Here is a 15,887-nt window from a genome sequence, read left to right as displayed (position 1 = left end):
TGCATCCTACAGAGAGAGAGCCTTTATAAATGAGAGGATTATAAAGGATTTAATTAACATCAATTTACATTTATATGATGCGTGGGTGTTTTTGGAGGTTAGAGGACGGCTGTGGGAGTTCATAGATTAGCCCATTCTGTGCGGGAACCCCTTTTGGTGTTATATATAGCATTGTGTGTTATACTTTAACTATTGGAAAATAGCAGATCTACAAACTCATAGCGCGGCACCGAGTGCCGCGCTATGAGCTTGTAGATCTGCTATTTTTGAAAAGTCTTGAAAATGTGGTGCAAATCTTTGAATATATATATATATTCAGAGCAAACGTTTTAAGTCAAATCTTTGATTCTGGGGGGGGGGGGGGGGTCCATGGAACAAGATATTTTCAGATGGGGGCCGGCGGCCAATTACATATCATTTTTGGGGGTTACTAACCACTGACATAGAAACATGGGTTTCTCAGAAAACCGTCAAAATGTAGAAGGGCAGAATCGTTTCTCAGGTCCAAATGGGTTAGAAGTTTATAGAAAGGTATACATTTGCGACGGTTCAGTAGGCGTTATATTCTTTTGTCTTTTTTTTTCTTCATAAATTGATGATCTGGATCAAACGAGGAATTATGGACGAAAAAAGCGTGCATGTGCACACAGATTACACCGTGGGATAATGAAGGGCATCAGACCAAACGCATCCTACACAGGAAAGCTGCTATTGTGATGGATATACAGTGGCGAGAGAGAGAGAGAGAGAGAGAGAGAGAGAGAGAGAGAGAGAGAGAGAGAGAGAGAGAGAGAGAGAGAGAGAGAGAGAGAGAGATAGGAGTGGGACAAGTGAAGCTGGATGCATGTACCGTACAGTAGCACTTTGATCACCCTTTGACCGCAGTGGCTGGAAAACTATAGAAAGACGTTAGATGCTAATAAACACATTATACATTTGGGAAAAGTTAAAAAAAAAAGTAAATGATATACAGTACATCTGCCTCGATACATTTGAGATTGATATATTCCAACGCTGGGGTCACAGAGAGGAGAGAAATGCATGGAAATGGCCACGTGACTGTATTTGAGAGAAATAATTACAATTTACTATATTTAGCAGACACTCTTAATTCAGAGAGATTTACAGTAAGCAAGGTATACGTATACAAGAGCTAATATGTCAAATGTATAGTAATAGTAATCTAGGATAAACCAAAAACCCATCCTCAACTCGTGGATATATATTGAATAAAATAAAATAAAAAAGCGACTACAATTGTGAATATTGTGTTTTATCTTGGCGTTCGGACAAGTCCCAGACTCGTCTCCCTTCTGGCTACCAAAACAATGGAATGAAACTTCCCATTGCGATCAGAACTGTGGACTCACTCCCCAATCGTCCGCCGCATAGTCTGAAAACCCACCTCTTCAGACTCCATCTTATAGTCTAATTTAGATTGACATTAGACATAGCAATAGTGTATATACTCATAGTGTCATTGTACAGTTATTCTATACTGTTAACCTATTCTGACCGGGAACCCATTTTGGTGTTATAGCATCATGTTATGCTTTAGCTATTTTTGAAAAATCGAAGAACGACTGACATTTTTTTAGAATCTGATCTCAGGTCAGAATGGGTTAATCAGACCCAGTGTGTGTCCAGTGGAAAACCTCGTATGAATCTGATCTCAGGTCAGAATGGGTTAATCAGACCCAGTGTGTGTCCAGTGGAAAACCTCGTATGAATCTGATCTCAGGTCAGAATGGGTTAAAAGACAGATGACAGGCTCTTATAGCTTGCTTATGATTCTTGACGACATATATTCCGTATATTTGATGTATTATTATGCATGTGCTGTTCTTGCTTTTCTGTGAGTCACTCTGGATCGAGCGTCTGCTAAAATGCCCCTGAATGGTAAATTGGCGTTCATATCAGGCTCTGCTACATGTACACAATGTGCCGTCTGGTCGTTGTAGCTACTGTGTATAGCAACACTGAGCGCCACTGTGGCACGCTTTCCACACAGCTGATGAGACCCGTTTGGTAATTAAATCAGTGCTTGATTGAACACACGCATGCACACGCACGCACACACACACACACACACACACACACACACACACACACACACACACACACACACACACACACACACACACACACACACACACACACACACACACACACACACACACACACACACACACACACACACACACAAAGAGAGAGAGAGAGAGAGACTGATGCAGCAGTAAAAGTCTCTATAGGCTGGTGTGTACCAGACTTGCTGGGTCTGCTGCTTTCTTTAATCAAGGTCCTTTATAACTAACGCACCATTGAGCCAGCTCTGTCACTCTCTGCTGGCATTGGTGTGTGTGTGTGTGTGCGTGTGTGTGCGTGTGTGTGTGTGCGTGTGCGTGTACGTGTGTTTAGCCCTGAGCCCAGGTATAGCCACAGCGCAATTAGACAGTTGGAAACACATGCTGATAAATTAACCGAGGCGTTCACTCTCAAGCTGCATCAAACGGGTGATTGCATGGGAGGAGCCTGTGATTGCATGGGAGGAGCCTGTGGTTGCATGGGAGGAGCCTGTGATTGCATGGGAGGAGCCTGTGTGCGGACGCATGGCGGGACGGGACGTGACGGGACGTGTGGGTGGTGATGACTCACCATTCTGCCAGGTGTACAATCGGCGGCGGGACGTATAACTCGGATGGCGCTGGAGTCTCCGTGCCAAACGTTAAGACTTTGCAGACACGGTTTTTCAAAAAATAGCTCGTAGATCTGCTATTTTTCAATAGCTAAAGTATAACATAATGCTTATAGTTAAGACGCCAAAACGGGTTCCCGTCGTCCAGAATGGGTTAAGACTCTCGAGTTGAGAGCGATTCTACAAATGCCTTCTAAATCTGACATTTTTCATGCCAAGGACCCACGAATTGATATCAATTTGACCACCGACCCCCCCCCCCTCCCATCTTATAAAAGTGTAGCGCCAGGGACCCGCAAGAAGAGAAGATTTGCGTTAAAACATTATTAAACATTTTTCAAACGCTTTCAATATTTTTCGGAAATATTTAAAAGAAATAGCAGATAAGACAGTATACAGGCTCACAGCGAGGCACAAAGTCAATATTGTCTATCTCCAAAAAAAAAAAAGAATAAGAAAAAAAGAAAACATTTGTGAAATGGGACTTTCAAACTTCACACAGCTGTACAGGCCCTTTTCATTATAGATTGTGGTAAACAACAACTATGATTGCTTCTTCCACCACACTGGCAAACAGCTCCCATGCTGCGGCCCAACATGGCCGCCGAGGCAGTGACAGACAGCCTTCTCTGCTGAAATAGACTCCTTTTTCAGCCGCAGCTCATCACATTGGACACCCCGTGTGCGTCCAATGCTAAGCCTCTGAAAAAAGAAAGCCTCAATAATTCCACGTTATTCATGTGTGGTTGAGCTGCTGCATATAAGCGGGGCTGCCCAGGCGTTCAATGGGCTGTGGGGGTTTTTTCAATTTAAAAATGTAATTCCAATTCTCAACTTCTTTTCTCGTTTCAGCACGGAAGAAATTAGTTCATTTAAACCCCAATCAATTCACCAAGTATGGATTGCCTGGGGGGGAGGGGGGTCATAGTGAATACTGTATTATTACTTGCCCTGCGAATTGATTCCATTAAATTAATGTATCTGTTAAATGTTCCTTGTTTTAACCCATTCAGACCTGAGATCAGATTAAAAAAATGTCGTTCTTCGGTTTTTCTAAAATAGCAGACTTACAAGCTCGTATAGCGCGCCACTCGGTGGCGCGCTATACGAGCTTGTAAGTCTGCTATTTTTCAATAGCTAAAGCATAACATAATGCTAACACCAAAAAGGGGTTCCCGCCCAAAATGGGTTAAAGTCAGTCATTGGCCATTATACAATTATTTGAAGGGGAGGATTGCGCTTGTCGTGCATCGATCGTATACCGAGACAAGACAGCGACGTTGACATAGGCAGACAGTCAATGACTGGCTGCTATTTGTATTTTGTTGTATCACTAATCTGGAGCTCTCTGGTGGAGCTGTTGCCCCCGCGACCCGACTACGGATAAGCGGTCGAAGATGGATGGAAATGGTGTCATATTTGTGATGCCTTGTGAGCTTGTAGAGCGGCTATTCTCGGTGTCAGGATTCAGAAATTACTTTGGACAGGTGGGACCCTTTAGTAAAACTTGTAGAGGGACGCATTACTTTACCTGGGTTACATCTGCTGATAGTTGAATGTTGACGTGAAACAATTCATAAGTTTAGTGTTTCTTCAGCGCAAATTTGTGAACAAAACTATGAGGCTGCGACAAAGATGCCAAGGATTTGAAAGTGATGTCACTGTTACAATGCTTATGCCACACAGAAGTAGCAGTGCAGCTAAATCCTGCTCGCATATAAACCACAGTGACGTGACATCACTGACGAATCCTTGGTATCGGCATCTTCATGTGAGCGAGTCAACTTCACTCCGCTGGAAGGTTATGTTTTCACTCGGCCGCCTCGCGGACCGGCGGTACATGTCCAGAGGACCGGCAGTCCGGCACAGACCATGGCAGGTATAGAGCGTCGCAGTCCCGCCCCCTTTCAGAACGACGAGTGGCCCAGGAAATGATTCTCCATCCATTTTCTCCATATAGGCTTTTCAAAACGTATTTATTCAGAGACCTTTTAAGCGCCGCACGAAGCCAACTCGAGTCGTGACAAATCATGACAACAAAAACACAACATCTTGGACCAAACAAATAATTACTAAGAAGAAAAACAACAAAAAAATGTTTTTTTTTCTTTTCTACTTTCTAATTCTTTGTTTGGTCCAAAACATTGTGTTTATTGTCATGATTTGTCACGACAAGAGTTGGCTTTGTCCGCGGCGTATAAACGCCTTTAAATAAATACTTTCTGAAAAGTCTATGAGGAAAACTAACAGGGATTTATTTTCCGGGTCTCTCGAGGGGGGTGGCGGGACTGCGACGCTCTATAATAGTCCTATAGTGTACCTGAGCATGCTGACCAGAGCGGGTATGACATATAGTCCTATACACAGTGTACCTGACCAGCGTTGACCATATAGTCCTATACACAGTGTGTACCTGAGCATGCGGACCAGCATTTACCATACAGTCCTAAACACAGTGTGTACCTGAGCATGCTGACCAGCGTTTACCATAGTCCTATACTACACAGTGTGTACCTGAGCATGCGGACCAGCGTTTACCATAGTCCTATACTACACAGTGTGTACCTGAGCATGCGGACCAGCGTTTACCATATAGTCCTATACACAGTGTGTACCTGAGCATGCGGACCAGGGCGGGGATCCCTCCGGACTTGAAGATGACCAGCAGGCCGTCCCTCTGGTGGGACAGGCTGTGGAGGATGCTGGCGGTGCAGCGGGCCGTCTCCGTGTCCAGCGCCGTGGTCATGGCGCGCACCACCGCCGCCACCATGGCCGGAGACTGCATGATCACGCGGCGGCTCGCCTCCTTCCGGGTCAGCTGGTTCACGATCATGGCCGCCTTGTTCACCACCACCTGGAGGGAGATGGATGGACGGATGGATGGATGGATGGGTGGATGGGTGGGTGGATGGGTGGGTGGGTGGGTGGATGGGTGGGTGGATGGATGGAGAGGGAGATAGAGAGAGATGGATGGATGGATGGATGGATGGATGGATGGACGGACGTTGAGAGGCAGTCAGGGAGGGGGAGAGAGAGAGAGAGAGAGAGATGGATGGAAATAAATTCAGAGAATGATAAATTACTGATCAGACGGACAGACAGGTAGAGAGGCAGTCAGACTATTTTGTTATTCTTTTTTTTTATCCCACGATTTTGCAACCCATTTTTTTCACCCAGTGTCAATTATCCAATGTAATCCTGGGCGCTACACTCCCTCTGCCAACCCGGGGAGAGCACCGACTGGCCAGGGGGCGGTAGTTTTAGAAAACAGGATTAGTTTTTTTGTGAGGGTACCTACCCTATAGGGGACACGGGGAGAACATGCAAACTCCACACAGAAAGGCCCTTTCGCCAAACCCCACCCAGTGTATGTATGGGCACTGATGACGCAGAGGAGGGAACCCGGGACCTTCTAGCTGTGAGGCGACAGCACTACCGACTGTGCCACCGTGCCCCCTTCAGGCTATAACCCTATATAACCCTAACCCAGGATCACCGTTATATTTATATCCACTTCATATCGAAACTGTCACATTTCAGGATTTAAATTCCAAATCTGCTACTTGTTTTGTGTGACGCTGATCAAGCAGTGTGTTACGAAAAAAAAAACAGAAAAAAAATCACTCTCACACACACACACACACACACACACACACACACACACACACACACACACACACACACACACACAGCTGTGTGTACCTGGTCCTCGTCAGCCAGCAGCTTGGTGAGTTCGGGAACGGCCCTGGTGGCCAGCTCGGCGTCGTCCTGGTAGTTGATCAGGTGCACGATGGCCGTCTTCAGCAGCTGCGAGGGCTCGGCCAATCGCTGCACGTTGCTCTGCACGTCGGGATCCGGTTGGACGGCCAGGGCCGCCTCCCCCTCCACCAGGGTCTCCGGGAACATGGCGGCTCGGACGCGCTGCGCTCGGGTCAGAGAGTACTGCGCGTCTAGGTCTGGGATGCCATGGAGAAATGGAGAGCGGTCAGAGAGTACTGAGCGTCTAGGTCTGGGATGCCAAGGAGAAATGGAGAGGGTTCAGAGAGTACTGAGCGTCTAGGTCTGGGATGCCAAGGAGAAATGGAGAGGGTCAGAGAGTACTGAGTGTCTAGGTCTGGGATGCCAAGGAGAAATGGAGAGGATTCAGAGAGTACTGAGCGTCTAGGTCTGGGATGCCAAGGAGAAATGGAGAGGGTCAGAGAGTACTGAGCGTCTAGGTCTGGGATGCCAAGGACAAATGGAGAGGGTTCAGAGAGTACTGAGCGTCTAGGTCTGGGATGCCAAGGAGAAATGGAGAGGGTCAGAGAGTACTGAGCGTCTAGGTCTGGGTTACTCGACAACACTGAAAATGAGTTTGATTACTCTGCGTAACTTCGAGAATAAATAAAACTTGAATGAATGGGGGACAGAAGGGTATTCTTTGAGACACACATGCGGGTATTTCCGGGCGTGGACGAATCATTCCTGGAGTGAATACCGACACAGCTTTATGGAATTGCATTATGGGATTAGGGAACCTACACGTTTGTGTGGGTTTATTTCGTCCTAATGAAGTATTGTAGTGCAGGTGATTGAAACAACCACCGATGCAGTGAAAAATGAAAACGGCTGCCTGCCTGCCTGCGATTCTTCCAATAATCATAATATCTTTGAGACACACATCCAAGTTTTTGCAAAGAATCGCGTTTTTCATGACAGTAAGGCGTTACCTGGCTGCAGATTCAACTTTTCAATGTTTATATTGTTTATAATTGTTTTAAGATGTACTAGTATAAAAAAAAGCAATGCAAAATAACTTGCATGGGGTCAAAATTGCAATATCGAATCGAATTGCAAAATCATTAAGCATCACAATATAAATTGAATCGGCACCGAATCGTATCGAATCGGGAGGTGAATCGTACAACCCTAGTTGCAATGCTAGATCTGAGTAGAGTGGAGCTGTCCATGGTGCCGAGTGGTGCTGGACAGGTGAGCTCTGTCCGTGGTGCTGAAACACATGAACTGTGAGCTGTCCATGGTGCTGAACCACATGAACTGTGAGCTGTCCATGGTGCTGAACCACATGAAATGTGAGCTGTCCATGGTGCTGAAACACATGAACTGTGAGCTGTCCATGGTGCTGAACCACATGAACTGTGAGCTGTCCATGGTGCTGAACCACATGAACTGCGAGCTGTCCGTGGTTCTGAAACACATGAACTGTGAGCTGTCCGTGGTGCTGAACCACATGAACTGTGAGCTGTCCGTGGTGCTGAACCACATGAACTGTGAGCTGTCCGTGGTTCTGAACCACATGAACAGTGAGCTGTCCGTGGTTCTGAACCACATGAACTGTGAGCTGTCCATGGTTCTGAACCACATAAACTGTGAGCTGTCCGTGGTTCTGAACCACATGAACTGTGAGCTGTCCGTGGTTCTGAACAACATGAACTGTGAGCTGTCCGTGGTTCTGAACCACATGAACTATTACCAAACACTGATTCAAAACACCCATTTGAAACAAATGAAATGAAATTAAAGACAAATAAATTCCATAAATCAGAAAACAAATGTTTAAGTGAACCTATATTAAATTAAACGTATCATTTTTGAGCTAAAGAGTTTGGGAACCAATCACACAGCCCCCTTACCCACGGGGAAAAAAATCACTGTTTATATCTCCTGGTGTGACATTAAAACAGGCCAGTCAAAAACACGACAGTCTTTTTTTTTCTTCAATATGTAAATGTTGTAGAACAAAGCGGAGATCCGGGCACACTTAAAGGTTAAAAAAAGAAGGAAAACTTCATTCAACCGACATGTTTCGACCTATACGGTCTTCATCAGGGCTAACAAAACACAGAGCAACAAACTCATTAAATAGGGCTGCAATGTATGTATACTGTCCATTAGTAAATACAGGGCAGACTTTCAGCACCGCAAAACACAGACCGTTGTGATCAATCATCAAGTCCACATTTCAATAATTACCACAAACTGAGCCCCAACTCAGAGCCCAAGACGGCGAGGAAACATTGAATTGACGGACCGCCAACGGAAGTGAGCGACGGGTAAGCTACCACTCGGGGTAGATGTTAGCGACACTAATGTGTAATCCTAACAGCTTTCGTACCAACAAGACATACAGTCACATCTATAGCAAAAGGCGTGGCCTCCCCGTCCTCTGCTGAACTATCGACAGCGATGTGCCGTTTGTCAATGAAGCCTCGCAAATCACACTGCAGTGTGCATCGGTGCAGCGCAGAGATGCAGGCTGCTTGTCTGAATGCCTTACAAGACATTACATTACACATTACTTACGTGCACGCACGCATGCATGCACGCGTGCACAGTAGAACATCCCGTGCGTGCGTGTGTTCACCAGAATGTGAACACACAGTAGAATCTACTGTGTTCACCATCCAGATGTACGTAGTGTGTGTTTGGTAAAACAGTCTTCTCTGTTAGAGCCTCCCATCACTGGGACATGTCTCCATACAGTAAGAGATTCATTCCTCCAACAATTTGACCTTCACATTCAACCTTTAAGACGTGCATAAATAAAAACAAAACCAAATTTGTCTCCATTTGTCACCGGTCTCACTTCTCACGTTCCAATGTGGTTGTTCTGTCCCCTGTGACTTGTTTATTTGGTCCTTGTATGGTATAGTCCTACGTGTGTTTTTATATGGATAGTTTTATCGTCACTTTTATAAGAGCCCGCTCAGGGACTATAGATGGAAATTAGACTCTGGCTAACTCTGGCCTATGGATTTGAAAAAATGACAGACAGACAGACAGACAGACAGACAGACAGACAGACAGACAGACAGACAGACAGACAGACACTGGACGCCTCCACACTCCACAGTGACTGTCTGACACTTTCCGTGAGTCAGGGCCATTATTCCTGCACTAAGCCACAGAAGACGGTCGGAGAAATAGAAGACAGCGTCTGCGGAGTTTCAATGTGACACAGCTCTGTCTACACGTTTTCTTTATTCAATTTTAATTGTAAATCTAATGCCGCAGTTTTGATTAATTGACTTTTGTTTCACACTTCATGCTTTGGCAAAGTAAACATACAATCCCCAGGACCAATTAAGTCCTTATGAATTGAATTGACTCAGAGGGGGAGAGGAGAGGAGAGGAGAGGAGAGGAGAGGAGAGGAGAGGAGAGGAGAGGAGAGGAGAGAAGTACTAGTATTGGAGATGAGTCTATATCATTGTTCCCCAATACATTTTCCTCAAGGGCCATATTTTGACTAGCGTACCAGGCTGGGGGCCGAGTCGGCACGCGCGAGGTAATGGGGTCTTTTCAAATGGGGTCTTGCCCTGAAAATACATTTTCAGGGCAAGACCCCATTTGAAAAGGACCCCCAGTTTGACATGCAGAGGCTACTGACCCCCATTTAATGCCATTTATATCTGGGACCCCCGCCCAAAAAAAACAAAAAAAAACTCTTCCAACTCTTCAAATTCTTCCAGGGGCCACAAGGGGGCGCTAATTGGGGAACCCTGGTCTATATACTACTGTACTTCATGTTCACCTGTGGGACTGTCAATGCCCTCCGCAGCAGCGGCGTCCCCCCCTCCTCCTCCTCCTCCTCCTCCTCCTCCTCCTCCTCCGCCCTCCGTAGGGTTGTTGTGGGTGGAGCCAGCGGCGGCGGCGGTGTTGTTGAGCGTGTACTTCCTGCCGCTGTACTGTGTGGTGGAGGAGCAGTCGTCGTCGCCGCGCAGCGTGGTCGCTCCCGACTGGATGCCCGAGTCCGACGAGTAGTAGGTCTGCTGCCACTCGGCCACCTTCACCGTCACGCTGTCCGCCTCGCTCACTGTGCGTGGGAAACAATGACGACACGTTGTGGGGTTTTTTACAACGAGGAGACTTAAAAGGGACACTTCACCCTTTTTGCAAAAGTGAAGTGAAGAGTGAAGAGGTGAGTCTTGAGTTGGGTGTCTACAGGATGTCTACAGAGGGTGCGTGTCTGAGCTGGAATGGTAATTTATTCCAGGCTGTTGGGCCTGGAATAAATTATGTTAATGATGTTTAGAAGATTTAGAACACTTTCCTGGGGGTCTTTATGTGTGTAATATGTGGTTTTAGATATTTTAGATTTTTAGCAGTGAGCCCAGCGTCTCTGATGTCATGGACACTGGGCTCACTTACTTCCTGGACTACTCATAGTGCTTTGGTGCACTGCTCCTCCTTGTGGATAGGGCTGTTTTACTGAGGCAACATGTAGTCCAGGAAGTAAATGAGCCCAGTGTCCAGGACATCAGAGACACTGAGCGCACTGCTAAAATATAAAATATAAAAAAAACACATATTACACAAATAAAAAACTCCAGGAAAGTGTTTTAAAAATGGTGAAGTGTCCCTTTAAGGAAGCACTTGTTCAGAAATTGTTGTAACAGTCAGTGTGCTTGTGCGTGTGTAGGAAAAAAAACTTACTTTGCATGGACATCATCTCCAGCCACTGTCAACCACTGCCAGAGAGAGAGAGAGAGAGAGAGATACAGAGTTTACAGATTAGAAGTTTATAGAATATTAGGTTTAATATTTCCCGTTATAATGAGATTTTTTTTTGTAATTGCATTACAATAGAGAGGAAGGGGAAACGAGAGAGAGAGTGTAGATCTTATAAGTTTATAGAGATTGTGGTTAATAATTTCCATTATAATGAAATGTTAAAAGTTTTCACAATTGAGAAAGAGAGAGAAATAGACTCATGCACACGCACGCACGCACGCACACACACGCAGACACGCACATGCACACACACACACACACACACACACACACACACACACACACACACACACACACACACACACACACACACACACACACACACACACACACACACACACACACACACACACACAATAACAGCATCCCCATTCGTCACCACTAGCGTGGTTAAATAGAACAAACAGTCCATTGTGTACAACATAATAACCAAGGACTCTTGATTGTTGAATGAAAAACATCTGTGGTTTCATCCTGAGTGGGAAGCGTGTTTCTGTCACGTTCCTTCAGACAAAGGCTTCACCTTCTGTGCCGTTTCTCTGGTGTTATTCATCTGGGTAACATAACAGGCTAGGTCAAGTGTTGCTGCACGCACTTGTTTATGAATATATTGAAATCCAGTGCAATCTCGTCTAGAAGCGTGTCACACTTCTGAAGTTGTAATATAATTAGTCATATATGCGCACGCGGCACACGCACGCACACACACACACTCACTCAATTGGGTTTTTGTCATGTAAACTTAAACTGTATATACCTTCGACCCCCTAGAGTAACATTATGCAATACAATTCGCCAGTGAGAAAGAAAACCCGAAGTAAAACATGCGTGTCAAATGCATAAATAACTAATAAGTAAACCAACTGAAACGGTCCTGTAAGCGATACTCATTATTTCCCCATAATGGATTGGAAAAACAATGCATTGTTCTCCCCATGAATCTCTTTCCTAAATAAGAACTGAAAATGTATTAACCCATTTAGACCTGTCAAAAAAAAAAAAAAAAAAAAGTCTTCTAAATTCTGACACATTTTTCTGAAACATGTTTCTATGTCAGTCGTTCTCAAACATATTCATGTCAAGGACCCCAAATATATATGACATTGGCCGCCGACCCCCATCTGAAAATATGTTGTTCGAGGGACCCTCCCAGTAGCAAATATTTTAGTTAAAAACTCGCTCTGAAAGAACATATATTCAAGATTTCAGGCACATTTTCACGATTTTTCAAAAATAGCAGCCCTGCAAGTTCATAGCGTGGCACTCGGAGCTTGTAGATCTGCTATTTTTCAATAGCTAAAGTATAACGTAATGCTTTAGAAACACCAAAAGGGGTTCCCGCCCAGAATGTATTAAAGGTCTGCGCCGCCTGTGAAGTCTCATTGGTGAACTGTGTTCATGGACATGACGATGAATGCAGCCCAAACAATTATGGTTTCCATATATGAAGAAAATGTAGTTTACATTTTCACAAAGCTATACACTGAGAAACTAATACATGTTCAGTTTGTGACTCACAATGTTATTTGTGATGCTATGAATTTATTATTCAATTCAGAGATACCCATTTTCTTTCGACTGATTTGGTAAAGGAGGTGGTGTGGATTTGGTAAAGTTATTATGAGTCAATAGTCTGGAAACATAATACTTTTTTTTCTACACTCTTTCTTCTTATTTTCATAATTATCTAGACCTGGAAATGGCTAAAATCCAATTCCATAGTTTTCCATAAACAAAATAACCAAACAATAACATTGACTCAAGCATAAAGAGCTAATAAATATTCCAATGACTTCACTGTAAAACACAAACACAATAGAACTAATTACGGTGACCCGTTAAAAAAGGTGCTGCAACGTATGTACTAGTTATATATCCAAGTCCTTTGGATGACAGCTACTGTTCCATTGTCCATGAGGGCAGTCATCCACCTTCAAGCCTCATGTGTGTCTGTCAACGTTTCCCGATTCAAATTCAAAAGTTATCAAAAAGTAGCAGATCTACAAGGTGGTGCAACCACTCCAAGGAACAGCAATGTCCGTGTTCACCTATGTGACTATGAGCACCAGTATGACTATGAGTACCAGTAGGGGCGCTGTTGTGCCAGAAACAGAGAGAGAGATAGTGCCACTGTTGCCTGCTAATGAGAGAGAGAGAGAGAGAGAGAGAGAGAGAGAGAGAGAGAGAGAGAGAGAGAGAGAGAGAGAGAGAGGGAGGGGGGGGAGAGAGGGGAGTTGCACCACTCAGTTCACACAGGTGTGATTGTATAGAACACGCATGCCACATCACAATAGTACAACATCTAAAATCACAGACAATATCCAGTCTAATATCATGATATGGATATAATATTGATACTAGGGATGTCCCGAGAACGTTGTTTTGCACCCGATCCGATCATTTGTGGCCAGATTTGACTGAGAGACTGCCATCGCGCACATTCCATATATATCTTTTTTTCCAAAATGAGTTAATAGCACAGGCAGACTCTTTCTTCACATACTAGAGCATGTCTGAAATAAGTGTCAAAGCTGAAATTAACGTGTAAATATGCTTAAACATTGTTTAACAGCTATTGTAATGTTAGAGACCACAGAAGTGAACCTTTCAAGCCTCATGTTTTCTCAACTCGCCGTTTTCTGCAAGACATCACTATATAAGCCATATCTCCAAAACTGGTGTGGGTCAAACTGAACCAACCAATATGTCAATTTGAAGCTATATGATTCCCTGCTTTGATATGATATGAAATGAAAAAACTAAAAATTTAAAAAAAAATCCAATGGCAGTCTCCCAGTCAAATTTGGTCACATTTGAAAATGACGTGATCGGGCCCCTATAATTCCCTATATCACGTGACCGGATCGGGACAACCCTGTGGTCAAAGCGTGGCCGCGTCGCCCGGCGTTCCGACCTCGCAGGTCTGCTACTTTAGATCATTTCCGCGTGACGCTGTATAGTATATGAGCGAGTATATAGGGCAAACGATAGGTTTTATAACGTTATGTCCACGGGCTACACATCATCAACCTACACACATCATCCCCCTCAGTCACTACGGGACTATACCAGTGTGCTGAGGCAGGCAAACCCTGCGCTTATGATTAATCACACACCTCGTGCTAATGTCCACAGCTTCTATATAGCAAACTCATTTGTGTGTGTGTGTGTGTGTGTGTGTGTGTGTGTGTGTGTGTGTGTGTGTGTGTTACCAGTAGTTCTTGCATGTTTTTGTGTCAAGCACACAAAAAAAGGTAGTCTTTGTGTCAAGGACACAAAAAAAGGTAGTCGACGAACATTTTTCCCCAAACAAAGAAATACTTATTTTCTATCAATTACACACACCACACACCACATGAAGCCTTGAACTCATGTGTTTTGTTTTTGTCACATGTTGTTTATAGGTCGATAATTTGATAACCGGGCCTGGGGCCGTGCGGCTCAGCGGTCCACTCCAGGCACCATGGCTGGTGGTAATCCAGTCTGGCATGCAGTGTGCCGCGGGTTCGACTCCCAATCCCACTGCATGTCACCCCCCCCCAGATCTATCTCCCCATTTCCTATCAGCCTATTTGACCTATTTGACCTATATGAGCCAGATTTGACTGAGAGACTGCCATCGCGCACATTCCATATATATCTTTTTTTCCAAAATGAGTTAATAGCACAGGCAGACTCTTTCTTCACATACTAGAGCATGTCTGAAATAAGTGTCAAAGCTGAAATTAACGTGTAAATATGCTTAAACATTGTTTAACAGCTATTGTAATGTTAGAGACCACAGAAGTGAACCTTTCAAGCCTCATGTTTTCTCAACTCGCCGTTTTCTGCAAGACATCACTATATAAGCCATATCTCCAAAACTGGTGTGGGTCAAACTGAACCAACCAATATGTCAATTTGAAGCTATATGATTCCCTGCTTTGATATGATATGAAATGAAAAAACTAAAAATTTAAAAAAAAATCCAATGGCAGTCTCCCAGTCAAATTTGGTCACATTTGAAAATGACGTGATCGGGCCCCTATAATTCCCTATATCACGTGACCGGATCGGGACAACCCTGTGGTCAAAGCGTGGCCGCGTCGCCCGGCGTTCCGACCTCGCAGGTCTGCTACTTTAGATAATTTCCGCGTGACGCTGTATAGTATATGAGCGAGTATATAGGGCAAACGATAGGTTTTATAACGTTATGTCCACGGGCTACACATCATCAACCTACACACATCATCCCCCTCAGTCACTACGGGACTATACCAGTGTGCTGAGGCAGGCAAACCCTGCGCTTATGATTAATCACACACCTCGTGCTAATGTCCACAGCTTCTATATAGCAAACTCATTTGTGTGTGTGTGTGTGTGTGTGTGTGTGTGTGTGTGTGTGTGTGTTACCAGTAGTTCTTGCATGTTTTTGTGTCAAGCACACAAAAAAAGGTAGTCTTTGTGTCAAGGACACAAAAAAAGGTAGTCGACGAACATTTTTCCCCAAACAAAGAAATACTTATTTTCTATCAATTACACACACCACACACCACATGAAGCCTTGAACTCATGTGTTTTGTTTTTGTCACATGTTGTTTATAGGTCGATAATTTGATAACCGGGCCTGGGGCCGTGCGGCTCAGCGGTCCACTCCAGGCACCATGGCTGGTGGTAATCCAGTCTGGCATGCAGTGTGCC

General features: G+C 44.6%; 1 protein-coding gene across 1 annotated transcript in view; it reads right to left on the bottom strand.

Moving 5' to 3' along the window:
* The window catches only part of jupb (junction plakoglobin b), a 100,736-nt gene that overhangs the window by 33,164 nt on the left and 51,685 nt on the right, over window positions 1-15,887 (bottom strand). Inside the window, exons 2-6 of the mRNA XM_080775184.1 lie at window positions 11,130-11,164; window positions 10,309-10,509; window positions 10,228-10,266; window positions 6,398-6,651; window positions 5,311-5,549 (exon numbers count right to left, since the gene is read on the bottom strand). Coding sequence (XP_080631310.1) covers window positions 5,311-5,549; window positions 6,398-6,651; window positions 10,228-10,266; window positions 10,309-10,509; window positions 11,130-11,145 — 749 coding nt within the window. The 5' untranslated portion in view covers window positions 11,146-11,164. The remainder of the gene's footprint in view (window positions 1-5,310; window positions 5,550-6,397; window positions 6,652-10,227; window positions 10,267-10,308; window positions 10,510-11,129; window positions 11,165-15,887) is intronic.

The sequence above is a fragment of the Protomyctophum bolini genome (genome assembly GCF_963924005.1).
Source record: "Protomyctophum bolini genome assembly, chromosome: 11".
In the NCBI taxonomy this organism is placed as follows: Eukaryota; Metazoa; Chordata; class Actinopteri; order Myctophiformes; family Myctophidae; genus Protomyctophum; species Protomyctophum bolini.
Note: the sequence above shows the minus strand (reverse complement) of the source record. Positions and strands in the feature narration are given on the sequence as shown.